The sequence below is a fragment of the Bombus impatiens genome, unplaced genomic scaffold (assembly GCF_000188095.3).
Source record: "Bombus impatiens unplaced genomic scaffold, BIMP_2.2 scf_0049, whole genome shotgun sequence".
Lineage (NCBI taxonomy): Eukaryota > Metazoa > Arthropoda > Insecta > Hymenoptera > Apidae > Bombus > Bombus impatiens.
The window spans coordinates 189573-202753 of NT_176468.1; the positions used below are offsets into that span (position 1 = coordinate 189573).

General features: G+C 28.6%; 5 protein-coding genes across 6 annotated transcripts; 3 read left to right on the plus strand and 2 right to left on the minus strand.

Moving 5' to 3' along the window:
* The first annotated feature begins 23 nt into the window (after positions 1 to 23).
* On the plus strand, positions 24 to 2221 carry LOC100745325 (tripartite motif-containing protein 45-like). The gene is made up of 6 exons (XM_003485297.4): positions 24 to 221; positions 292 to 503; positions 820 to 992; positions 1071 to 1294; positions 1379 to 1579; positions 1662 to 2221. The coding sequence occupies exons 2-6, from the start codon at positions 304 to 306 to the stop codon at positions 1899 to 1901; spliced, it is 1038 nt and encodes a 345-aa protein (XP_003485345.2). The 5' UTR covers positions 24 to 221; positions 292 to 303; the 3' UTR covers positions 1902 to 2221.
* A 58-nt stretch (positions 2222 to 2279) lies between these two features.
* LOC117151122 lies at positions 2280 to 3394 on the minus strand. The gene is made up of 5 exons (XM_033323532.1): positions 3371 to 3394; positions 3259 to 3284; positions 2727 to 2971; positions 2525 to 2653; positions 2280 to 2447 (listed from the first exon to the last, which is right to left on the minus strand). Exons 1-5 carry the CDS (start codon positions 3392 to 3394, stop codon positions 2317 to 2319), a joined length of 555 nt encoding a protein of 184 aa, XP_033179423.1. The 3' UTR covers positions 2280 to 2316.
* Positions 3395 to 3998: 604 nt separating this feature from the next.
* On the minus strand, positions 3999 to 5444 carry LOC100745200 (peflin). Its single transcript, XM_033324120.1, has 4 exons — positions 5111 to 5444; positions 4726 to 4900; positions 4370 to 4648; positions 3999 to 4258 (listed from the first exon to the last, which is right to left on the minus strand). The coding sequence occupies exons 1-4, from the start codon at positions 5120 to 5122 to the stop codon at positions 4167 to 4169; spliced, it is 558 nt and encodes a 185-aa protein (XP_033180011.1). The 5' UTR covers positions 5123 to 5444; the 3' UTR covers positions 3999 to 4166.
* An 8-nt stretch (positions 5445 to 5452) lies between these two features.
* On the plus strand, positions 5453 to 8156 carry LOC100744996 (survival of motor neuron-related-splicing factor 30). Of its 2 annotated transcripts, XM_024371130.2 has the most exons (6): positions 5453 to 5637; positions 5759 to 5982; positions 6505 to 6654; positions 6927 to 6932; positions 7430 to 7580; positions 7655 to 8156. In XM_024371130.2, the coding sequence occupies exons 1-6, from the start codon at positions 5599 to 5601 to the stop codon at positions 7796 to 7798; spliced, it is 714 nt and encodes a 237-aa protein (XP_024226898.1). In that variant the 5' UTR covers positions 5453 to 5598; the 3' UTR covers positions 7799 to 8156. The 2 variants fall into 2 exon arrangements, with proteins under 2 accessions (XP_024226898.1, XP_003485342.1); XM_003485294.4 differs by lacking the exon at positions 6927 to 6932.
* A 222-nt stretch (positions 8157 to 8378) lies between these two features.
* LOC100745519 (solute carrier family 12 member 8) lies at positions 8379 to 12236 on the plus strand. Its single transcript, XM_033324110.1, has 10 exons — positions 8379 to 9108; positions 9166 to 9346; positions 9429 to 9574; positions 9631 to 9862; positions 9950 to 10151; positions 10228 to 10462; positions 10541 to 10861; positions 10936 to 11097; positions 11166 to 11344; positions 11420 to 12236. Exons 1-10 carry the CDS (start codon positions 8911 to 8913, stop codon positions 11577 to 11579), a joined length of 2016 nt encoding a protein of 671 aa, XP_033180001.1. The 5' UTR covers positions 8379 to 8910; the 3' UTR covers positions 11580 to 12236.
* The last annotated feature ends 945 nt before the right edge of the window (positions 12237 to 13181 follow it).

Below are 13181 nucleotides of genomic sequence, written 5' to 3' on the forward strand. Positions count from 1 at the left end.
TATTTCTTATAGCACGTGTTACAATCATAAAACAATATAAGTAACAGGAATCATAAAATGATTTTAAATTTAGTATAAAGCATTCTAAAGCACCCACATTTTCGTTTCGCATGCGTTCGCTTTAACGTTATTTATAACTCATTACGCTATGGCAAGCACGAAGTAGTGCAAAAGATATCCACCGACGAATTTCTGTATATGTTACGTTTCTTCATAAATCAGTAAGTCCTTTTTAATCTTTTTTAGATTAAATAATTTACGTAATTTTAATTATATCAATAAATAAATTAGCGTGATAATTTAATGGTGTCTATGGATTTTATCAACTGTTCGAAATATCGATCTATAAAGAGTTGCTGCAGTGAAAAGTCATTGATGGACGATGAAAATAAGAACAATGAATTTCGTAATAAAGATTGCATATTCCTTGAACGAAAAAATAAAATCGAAGATGGATATTCCACTGTTAACGTGGAGCCATTACGTTTCGTTAAAAACGTACGGTAAGTGCTACTTTTAATTTTTATGTATATTGACATAAAATGCAAATTCTTTTCTTATATATTTTAGTAAACATTAAAAATTTAATTCATTGTTAAGAATCTAAAGACAGAAATGACGTTTGTATTGTCTAGTTCATATACACGCTAGAGATTTTGAAACAAATAAAGCAACAAGTTCATTAAAAAATTAAAAAAAGAATCTTGTACCATAAAAAAAGTTACATAATTTTTTTTCATTTAACTATGATAAATGCCCAATCCATCTTTATCATGGAAGACCAAATTCTGTATATCAATTTTTTGAGTTACCTTCTAGCATGAAAGACCAAATAAATGGAGATATACAAGAGGAAGGTTTCTCTTCCTTTAATATGCAGGAAGACAAAGATTTTCGATGTCCTAGATGTGGCCAAAGCATGCAAGAACCTAGATTACTTCCTTGCTTGCATCCTATATGTTCAACATGTATTTCAGAATTAATGAGTAAACGTAAGTGGTATAGAATTAAAAATTTAATGTACCTTTTCAAAAACAGAGATCTTATTATGCTCTCTTTTACATCCACAGCATTTTATAATTTTACAAAAAGTATTAAAACTGAAAACAATAAATCGGAAAGCAGCCAAAATAATTATTACGAAATTTGCCCTTTATGTGATGTTCAATTACCAAATGCTAATTCAACAGTTCCACCTCCGCATTATCCTCTTCAGTATCGTCTGGTAATGAGTGCTATCCGCTCTAAATTTACAAACAAAATACTTTGTGATATTTGTCCAGATGAAGTTGTTGTAAGCATTATGTCAAATTAAAATAAATTTACATCTTAAAGATATTTAAAAATGTTATACTTTTAATATTTAATATTTTTAAAGGCAGTTGTTCAGTGTTCCACGTGTCTCCGCAATTTTTGCTTAGATTGTGGTATGAAGCATCAACAACAAATTACATTGGAATTAAAACCATTAAAACATTCGATAAGACCGCTAATGGAAGCTACAAAAGTACGACGTACTGCACTTTGCCAGCAACATCCTACACATGCTTTGCGTTTTTATTGTATTGCTTGTCAACAGGTTCATAATTTGCTATTTTAATTATATATATATTTTTCTATTTAACAAATAGTATTTTTTATGTATATGAGATATTTTTTAGGTAACCTGTAAAGAATGTATGTGGAGTAGTCAACACAGAGGTCATGCAAGTGAAAATGCTGCTGGAGTTGCAAAACGAGTTATTTTATATTTAACGAAAATGTTGCAAAGAGCAAAAATTCTTTTAAACATGCTCCTAACACAGTACGATCGAGATGCATTTTTAAATAGCTCTTTTGAGGAAATAAAGGATACCAGCATTTCAGTTGATTATAGGTATGTTAAACTGATAATTTTTTAAATCAATTATTTGTCAGATAATATTACAATTATAAGAAATATATATACACATATAAAAAAAATTAGGGATATGCTAAGACAAAAGGTATATTATAAGAGAAACATATGTAAGTAAATATGCATACATATATTACTTACATACATGTATCTGAATTGTCATGTGATGATTATTACTATAGATCTTAAGGTTTAATTAAGAATATTTTGTGACTGTCATTTGAGGTAAAAACTTATGCATTGCTATAGGATACAAAAAACTGTGATAAAAAATAACTGTTACTATACAAGTAATTAAAAAAAATAAAACATTCCATTATATAATTTTATGCTATTATCTGTATATAATAAATGTTTATATTTGTAAAAGTAATAAAACATATTCATGAAAAAATAAAATTTATTTCAAACCACTACCATTAAAACAGCAGTTGATGTATACTTTTTTGAAAAGAGAGGCAACATCCATAACGTAGGATTGATCCACAGCAAGACCAATGATATACCCCAGGATGTCCAATATGACCATGGCCACAACCTTTATATCCACCTTTAATTACATGATATATTCTATATTGTAATAAATAATGGTGTATAATAAAATTATTTAGAGAATTTATATATTACCAGGTATAATTCCTCCGCAGCCACAAGTGGCTTCTTTCTTACCCCCACTTGAACAGAAAGTACAACAGTGATAAATACCAGTATGAAGAGGTTTGAATATAGACGTCCTTGTATTTTGATTGGAATTTTCTGTAAAAATTTGTATTTATTAAAAAAAAAACATAGCAGAAGATCATGATGTTTACATGAATATATTCTTTACCTAATGATATGTTAGATACACCCAAAACTTTAAATCTTTTTATTATTGTATTAGCAAGACTCAATATTTCTACATTTGAACCATCTGCAAGTAATTCATTTGTAAGAGAAATAGCATCAAGAAGTTGTCTGGCTCGTTTTAATCTATTAAATTCTTGAATTCTTTCCTGTGCCTGTCTAGAATGCGATGTTGTTGTATCACAATTCTTGAGCTTTGATCCATCGTATAAAGCCTCATTGAAACATCTGATTAAATTAGATAATTATCATTACTTATATTCTAAATTAAATGTGATTATAAACAGTATTATCTTAAATTTTTTAATATGAACAATAATATTATATTATAAATAGGATCTTCATTATTTGTGTTACAAAGATTATATAATTGTCATGTGATGTACATTCGACAAGATTCCTTATTTACTTAAAATAATGTACCATTAATAATTTTGTATTTCACTGTCATTTGAGGTTTAAGTATGTTTCTTTAATGAAATATATTTTAATAAATTTTCTAATTATCTTCTTACCTAATTATATAGTCTTTAATTGTATACTACTATTATTTCCATAAACAATGTTGTACTTATTTTTAATTTTAATTTACATTATTATAACGTTTTGTAATATATGTAGTTATACATGTGGACATCGGAACAAATTCATATTTATTATTGTTACATATAGCCTTCTAGAAAATACTTAATGTATTCATCCTTTTGATGTTAGGTTAGAGAAACATTTTTTGAAAAATATATTGGAGCCATGATTATTTGAAATAAAATATTAATTTTTTCATATCTACATATATGAATTATCACATAATTCGATGCATTATTTCATGTACATTCAAAAATATAAATATGCTTTTCACAAGAAACTTATGTATAAACACGCAATAATACATTTTAGCTGCCATTGCTTAAACCAGTTTAAACTTAAACCAATAACACAATGGTAACTATATATATATAATTTTTGCAAACCAAAACTTACTACCAAAAAAAATTGTACCAAATATAAGCAAATATGAGTAATATAATATAAAATAAATTAACAATTTTTTGTTCTAATCAATAAAATATACATATTATATTAGTATTATAGTAATGCCACTTATTAAACATAATTTTTGTTAATTTATTTACATACATGAAATGAAAGTTAAATAAAACGCAAATTCATAAAATAATTGTAATCTTACAATTAATTTTCAAAATTTTTAATTATTTTTCATCCTATTTTATTGAATTCACATTAAATACCCAAGCATATTGAAATATCCTGCTTTATTATATTTGTATGCAATTATTGTAAAATAATTCTAAGCTAGAAAAATTGTAGCTGTGTCTGTTATTAAAGAAATCATAACTTACAATATTAATTTCGGAATCAATTGTATTAAATGTAATTCAACTATTGTTAAAAAGAAGAACTGTTATACAGTACAATCAAGTGCAACACCTAGAAAATCTTCAAATCCAATATTGATTACCCCTTCTTGCTCAGTATCCCTTACTCGGAAAGCATCTGTAAAAAGTAGTTAAAAATGAAATTTATTTATACAATTTATACTTTTCAATATTTTTATTATTTTTAATGATTTTAACATATTTTTATTTGTTATATGTATATATTTACCTGTAAATTTTTGAATTTGTACACATAATACAATAAATTGATCAACTGTGATACTAGAATGGCCCTTAGGATCACTTTTCTTTATAAGAAATGATATAAACTCTGGACTTAATCTATATCCCATCTGTGTTAATGCTGCACTTAATTCATTTTCTTGTATACTTCCAGAATTATCATGATCAAAACTACGAAAAACACCTAACCATGCATTAATATAGTTATAAAGAGCTTGAAACTCATACAAATCTATTGTACCATTCTTTTCTTTATCAAACATTCCTATAAATGGAGAATAAAATGTTTTAGATATTATGAAATTTATCGATAAATTAGAATATTAAATTATAAGAATATACCTATCATAAGTCGGCAAGCAGTATCTGAAAATGTACCCCCTTGTCCATTTGCTAAAGCAGATTGTAATTCTATAGCCGTGATTTTTCCACTGTTATCTCTATCAACAGCAGCAAACCACTGCTGTACTTCTGGACTTACTTGTGTTTCAGGATTTGTTGCTCCAAACATTGAATTCTAAAAATGTATAACATTCACTTTGAAACAATAAAATATAAACAAGTGATGAATAAGTAAAACATAACATAAGTATTATCATAAATATTGTAATGTTTTATAAATAGTTATAATAAACATGCAGAATACATTATTATATATTTTAAAGTGATAAAAGGTATTTTAATTTATTGATAAAGTATTTCTATCTGAATTGTAGGAAATAATTACCGGATAGGCCATAATTGACGTGTTCTGTCAGCTGTCAAATAGTATTAATTACAGCGTGTATTCAATTGTTGTACTGATGCAACACAAGTGAAGTACACAATACATATATGGAATAATTACATATATGTATGTATATATATTGCATATATAGTTAATTAGTCATTCATACAATTAGAGATTTAATGTGTACCTAATTTTTCAATTGTATGAAATGTTACTTCCTCATTTATACTTCACGAAGAAAAGAATATATTTTATTTCACATTTTATTATAAAAACGTTAATGATATCTATATTTTTATAAGCGCTAACACTGACGGTGCCATCTTACGAATTGTTTTGCATTTAAAACGACAGTATATATACATAGAGGGTAGGGTGGTTTGTAGTATTCGCCTTTGCTTGATTTTCTGACAGGGGTATTAAAAAGGGAAAGAACAGCTGTTGGACATTATTTTCATCTTTATTAAGATATTGTTGATCTCGCCATGGATGACTTACAAAATTATAAGTTACAGCTTCAACAGGTACGGTTTTTGTTTTTTGTTTAACCTAACAAGAACGATGGGTTGGCGAGTCCATTTTTGGCGATTCCTTCCTTGTTTACGACACTAGACGTTTAATGAATTTTGTGTTTTACCGTTTTAGGTGGAAGCGGCGCTTACCACGGACCCTACTAATGAAGAACTCTTGAAACTGAAAATTGATCTCGAGGAAGTAATAGAGCTGACACATGATTTAATTAAATCACAACAGCAGGAAAAAAGGCAAGCCAATGGCATGGATGCTAAAGATCCTATTTTACTTGCAGTTTTGGCCAATAAGTGGAAGATTGGTGATCAATGCATGGCACCCTGGAGCGAGGATGGCAAGTAAGTAATCTCATATATCTTTTTGATAAATTAGCAGTTATCTACAGTGGCTTTATGAATGTAATTTAAAGAATGTAACATAGATAAAAATTTGTTTTACCTATTAAATGTCATAACTATACTGTACACTTGTCTGCAATTATAGAAAATTTGGAAGTATAGAATTGCACAGAATGCATATAAGGTGCGAAAGTATATAAAATATCCAAAATATAGTGCTTCTTATAATATTTGATAAGTAAAACAATTTTGCACAAAGGTTCTACCTTTTAAATATATTCTAAAATATATAAAATAGTATAAAAATTTGTAATTCAATCATAAAAAATACCACACTTTAGGTATTTCATATATTTGTATGTATCATATGTATTCTGTACATTTTTGCTCCAAATTTCTCATAAATGCATACAAATCTATAGTAGCAATAAGATACAACAATCATGATTATATTGGTAAAATTTGAAACCAATCTGAAAATGTGTATACAATATCTTTTATTATTTCATTTACTTTTTTTAGATACTATGAGGCAACCATAGATGCAATAAGTGAAGATGGTGTTGTCAATATAACATTTAACGAATATAAAAACACAGATGTCACAATGCTTAGTCAATTAAAATCTGTAGCTAAAAGGCCAGCGTCAGATTGGGCAGATCAAAAGTCAAAGTGAGTTAACAATTATTTATTAACTTTATTTATTCATTATTAACATGATCTTCCCTTTACAATTTTGAGCACATATCAGCTTTTTTAAAGAACATTGTGGGATAAGTTTTACAAGAAATTATGATTACTAATAGCTCATTTTTCTCCTTATTCCTTTATCCCCAATTGGCTACAATATTCACTCCACTGTTTGGTCTGCTTCGATCTGAAATTCCGTTATTGTTCATTTGTCTTTTGGTGTCGCACTGTTCGTGTACATCGCCGGAACCCAGGAAAAGGTAACAAGAAATAACAGATTTTTGTTGGAATATTTTTTTATTTTTCTTACATACACATACACACACATACAAAAATACTATTACACATGATATTAAATAGTATATTAGTTTGATTCTGAGTATAATAATAATGTTTTTAGGACAAAGTAATAAAGAGTTTTATAACAGCGAAGTTTAAGATAATATGTAATATTAATAATTGTAAGTAAAGTTTTAGCTGTATTTACATTAATTTGCATTAATCAGTTTCTAGGTGAATTAAAATTATTTCTATTTTATCATTATTCTTATAGAGATGGAACGATTTATTAGACTTTATATTTCATGAAGCAGTAGTAACCACTTATTTTTTTTACATATAATTCATTTTACAATAATCAATATTGCTAGAATTCATTACAGAATTCATTATTCATATTTTCTATTTTTAGCCAGAAATGTTATATGGAAACATCATGATAGATTTATTCACGAATGATAAGTTTATTCATTTTCAGAAAAATGCAAGCTGCTGCAGTAGCAGGTTCAGATCCTAACAAACAAAGAGAATATCTGAAAAAAAAGAAACAAAGGAAACTTCAGCGATTTAAGGAACTTGAAGAAGAGCGCGAAATGGAGAAAAACAAATGGCTAGCATTTACAAATAAGGTACTTTTCATTTTTCAAATTGTTATCAAATTTCTTAATTATTAATTATTAATATACTATGTTTTTTAACACAGTCTTCTAAGAAAGGTGTGATTAAAAAGAGTATATTTGCAACGCCAGAAAATGTAAATGGTCGAGTTGGAATCGGCACGTGTGGGGTAAGTGGTCGAGAAATGACTAAGTTCAGTAATGGTGAAAAATGGAGAAGAGGAGCATGAATACTATTGTAAATATGCAATTTATAATAATTCGTGAGATAGAACTATTGATTATTGTTATTATTCCGATAAATTTAAATTTCGAGGAAACTGAACAATTGTATGTTTTGTGTTATGAGAATGTTTCCGAGTGTGTGAATTGAAGAGAGTGTTTAGCGATATTTGTAGATTGTGCGTAGTCATTATATTATGAACGGATAATGACCTCAAATAAATCCGGGAAGTATTTGGATTTTCTACCTTTATGAAGTGAATGGTTGTCGTGAATGAATGTGTTTCTAGATTAATACATTTATGTGAGTATGATATTGTTTGTAACCTGTAATGGATATGAATAAATGTATATTTTAAAGTCAGACTATGCAATAATGTCCAAAATGTTTTATTAAACCCATTAACAGAACAAGATTATTTTACTTATATGATTAACTTTTATTTATATGGAATTTTATATTCGTTACCTTATTGTTAAATAAATGACTCTGTATTCTAAAAAGAGTGATATACATATTTATTTAAATATGAATATTCGATCTAGTAGCGTCAGCGTCATAGTGCGTTATAGAGATGAACTAATCACTATGGTATATATTTATAGTTGATACCGTTAGAAAGGTAAAAAATGGTCGTTTTATCGTGGAACAACACGTCACCAGTATATATTGGTGATATATTTGAAGAGACAAAACTAACATAAGAGGTTGATAAATTTGAAAAGATGAATGTATTAAATTACTACGTTATTGTGAAGGCCTATGATAACTATCGTTTTGTTTAAAGCTCCTAAATCGAGCTCTAACCTATTTTAATAAAAATCGTCAATAAACACTAAGTACATTTGACGTTTCCGTTATGATAATAAAATAATTCGATGTTTATATTATTCAAGTTAAATCGGTTGTTAAAAATCGTCCTTTCAAGGCATTAAATAAAATGTATTTTAACAAATAACGTAGACATGATTCTTAGGGAAAAACTTTTTATGTGCTTATCAGTTTATTATCTAAAATCTTCAGAAAATCGGAATTGATTGAAGGCAAGAAGACTGATTCAACTGTTAAACATAAGTAATTGTTATATAAAATAAATATTTTATTTGTATAAAAGAAGATATGGAGTCAAACGAAAGAAATCAATTGTCAAATGGAGATACTGCAAATAATAGTGATATCGATTGGTCTAGATATGGATTGCATAATAATGCAGAGTCTCAAAGAAATAATGAAGCACAAAGACATAATAGAGAATATGAAGAACTTGGTCCTGAAATGTATCAAACCGGAGCAAATGAATTGTTTGCTCAAGAATATGTAAGTGGTTAAGATAAGAGTATTTATCATTATATTCTTAAACTTCCTGCCTTTCAGAGTGCTGATCCTTGGTGGAAATCAAACTTTTTCATTTCTCAACCTGTATTATTTGGAACTTGGGATGGGGTTTTTACGTCTTGTCTAATTAATATTTTTGGAGTTATTGTCTTTTTAAGATCTGGGTGGATAGTAGGCCAAGCTGGTGTTCTTAATGCTGTTTTAATAATTTTGTGTACAGGTAATAACAATTGTATTTATATATATCAGTAATGATTAGATTTGAACATTTGAAGAATTTTAATATTTCATCATTATTTTAGTATGTATCGCATTAGTGACTGTATTGTCTGCTGTGGGAATATGTGAAAGATGTCGCGTAGAGAGTGGTGGAGTTTACTTTTTACTATCACATGTGTTAGGATCAAGATTTGGTGGATCTATTGGATTACTATATTGTTTTGGACAGGTGGGACAATTTGTATAATAATAATATTTAGAACATTACTTTAAAACCTTTTGTAGGCGGTGGGCTGTGCTCTAAATGTTCTAGGGTTTGGAGAATCTATGGCTGGTCTTGTGGGTTTAGAATCTACATGGGCAGAACGTGGTTTTGCTTGTACTGCTGTTATCTTGTTATCTGTTATTAATATTGCTGGTGTCAAGTGGGTCATAAAACTCCAATTTATTCTATTATTAATTCTATTGCTTGCTGGTGTAGACTTTATGGTTGGAAGTTTTACTCATGTGAATGTTGGTAAGAGCAATAGTCTATAGTTCATGATATTTTTATTGTTCTGACAAGTGTATAATTTTGTATATATGTTGTATGTATATATTATAGAGGCAGGTTTTGAAGGATGGTTATCAGGAAATTTAAAAAATAATACTTTTACCAACTATCAAGATGGATATAATTGGTTTACAGTTTTTGGTGTGTTCTTTCCCACAGTAACTGGCGTTTTAGCTGGTATTAATATGAGTGGAGATTTAAAACATCCATCTACCGATATTCCTAATGGAACATTGGCAGCTGTAGGGACTGGGTAAAAATCATAATTCAAAATTAAGTGTGTCATACTCATTGCAAGAACTTAATCATAATTGTGTATTTAATTTCAGAACCTTTTTGTATTTATGTTTCTCATTATTTCTCGCGGCAACTTGTACTCGAAAGGCACTACTTACGAACTTTATGATTGCATCAACAGTATCAGCGATTTCAGTATTGCTACTGGCAGGTCTTTATGTGTCATCATTTAGCAGTTGTTTGGGTGCAATGTATGGTACACCTCGAGTTCTTCAATCTATCGCTAGTCAAAACGTAATACCAGGAATCAGTTGTTTGCAAAGAGGGGTGAGCATGATTTTACAATTATACATTTTTTCTATTATTACGTGTGGTTATAACCATAAAATAATTATTACATTTTAGAAAGGACCAAACAAGGTACCCGTGTATGCAATGTTAGTTGTCGCCATTGTCACATTGACTTTCATTATTACCGGTCAAATTAACACACTTGCGCCAATTGTTACTATGCCTTTTCTCTTGACATATGCGTGCTTGGATTATGCATATTTCGCCCTTGCACAAACATTCGATATTCAACTGTCTCGTGAACAAAGATTTCGAACACAGTCCCCGACGTTTGATCACGATTATGACTCTGCAAGTAGAAATAATTCAATAACCGATATCGATAATGATCTCGATAACTTATTTCCTGAACGAATACGACATAAAAATCTTATCGTAAGTACAGGTAAATGTTTCATTAATTATTGTACGAAGAACAAAATAGAAAATATTGTATTTATTATTTTCAGAGAAACCCTAGCCTTTCTGAAAATAATATGTATATAGATTCTTCTCCAAGTATCGATGAAAATGCTAGCAGTACGGATAATTCAGAACGAAAAATTCATATCCATAATAAACTGGGAAATTGGTATAGTCCTTTGTGTAATAGATGGTTTTCATTATTAGGGGTAAATCTTTTTTATACATCATCAAACTTATGATTTAAGTATAATCATAACGTGAATTTCTTTTACAGTGTCTTATAAAATTATTCATCATGTTTCTTGTTCATTGGGGTTATGCTATTGCCAATATTGTTGTCGTTTTCCTTGTTTGGAGCTACATTGGTCATGCTAATCCTGCAGTTAAACCAGGTGTTTCATCCGATTTTAAATTGCTTAAATGGCTGAAAACGTCGCTATTGAGAATAATGGGGTAATTTTTAACACTATTCTAATATTCTCTTGGCAAAACTATAATAATAAAAGAGGTATTGTTCACAAATTTTAGAAGAAAAGTTTATGATTACGAACAAATTGTGGTTACACCTGTGCATCCTGGTGTAGAAACTTGTTCGGCTCAATTAAACGAGGAAAATGAAGACTTTGCTGGAAGAAGAAGATACCATCAAACAGCCACAGTCACAGGACAATATGTCAATGTTGATTAAATATTGCACCCAGCAGGATTTTAGGGAAAAGTATTCAATGGAAATCAGCTATGAGTCATTTGAAAAAGGAATTGTATAGGAATCATATTATTGTCGCATTTTAAAATAGGACGAAACGGAAAGAGAAGCGTTGCTTTAACACCCGCAACGTTATTGACCGCACAAAACTAGTCTAGCTAGGAATTAAGAATATTTCATATCTTAAATACAAGGAATTTTTTATAAAAATGTCACGTGATAGCCTTAACAGCACTAGTAATCGAATAAGGAACAAGCACAAAATATGTCATTCCGAGCAACTGAGTAAAAGGACTATTTATATCAGTTTACTCGATGTATGTACATTAAACAGTTGAAATGCAATACTGCCAGAAGCATTTCTGAAATGGAGGGTCCATATATTCAGTGAATTATTTTAGGAACTATTTCTTGTGACGTGAGATTATTTATTCTTTATAGCCCTTATAATTTGGAATAAAATCATAATATTTTATGTATCATATGAAGGTACGAAGAAAACGATGCTGGATATCAAATCATTTATATTAAATACTTTGTAAATATGTAGTGATAACATATTTATATGCTATTTAACATTTTTATAAATGTCGCTACATAAATAAGTATGTTACTAATAAAATATACATACATATAGATCAATAATCAAAATATGAATCTTTATTTTTTGTCCCATTTTCTTTTTTTTTAAATGGATATGATGTGCAAAGAACATAGTATTGTATTATTGAATTATAAAATACTTTGGGTTTAAAGAAATTGAAATGAGAAATAAAATGTGCTATTAATTTTAAATTTTTGTAAACGTACTACTCTAATCCATTGCACGTATACAATTAATATTGGCGAGCTTTTATATTTTGCAAATTACATTATATTTACAAATTTTTTTGACATTATGTTGTCGTATATAAAATTATACTAATATATTTTACCACATATAAACAAAACAAAACAGTATTTACTGGAAATAATTGTTTGAATTCCACTACTTATTAAACTTTGATTAAAATGAACTTCCGGCTTGACATTGAATTGACTTGCATTGTGCTTGCAAAAACAGAAGTATTCGAAGGTTCGAACAGAGTGTTTGATTATCTTGTGAAACTTAATTAAATATAAAATGTGTGTTCTTAATTATTTGTTACTTTATCTTTTCATAGTATTAGAGTCAGTACGCGTCATATTATACGCGAATATAGTTTCTATATTCATCCCTAGACTTATTCATTCGTGATCTGTAGTTCGTCGATGATCTCGCGTGGGAAAGTTTTCAAACTGAAAATATGCATTGCATCTACAGTTTATTTCTGCACAAACAGGTAAAAATCTTGATATTGTCGAACAATGTCGACATTGTCAACAATACTCAAACTTGCAAATGGGATTTATTTATAAACAATTTCATCCTTTAACGTTTTCAGAGTTTACGTTCGGGTTCTACTGTATATATATATAACTACTACACTACACCGAAACGACTTTATGCTACCTTCTCTTGTGGTGATCTACGTCATACGTAAGTCTGTAAAATACATTTTCAACATTTTTATCATTTCTATCATTTCAAAATCAAGTCTATTT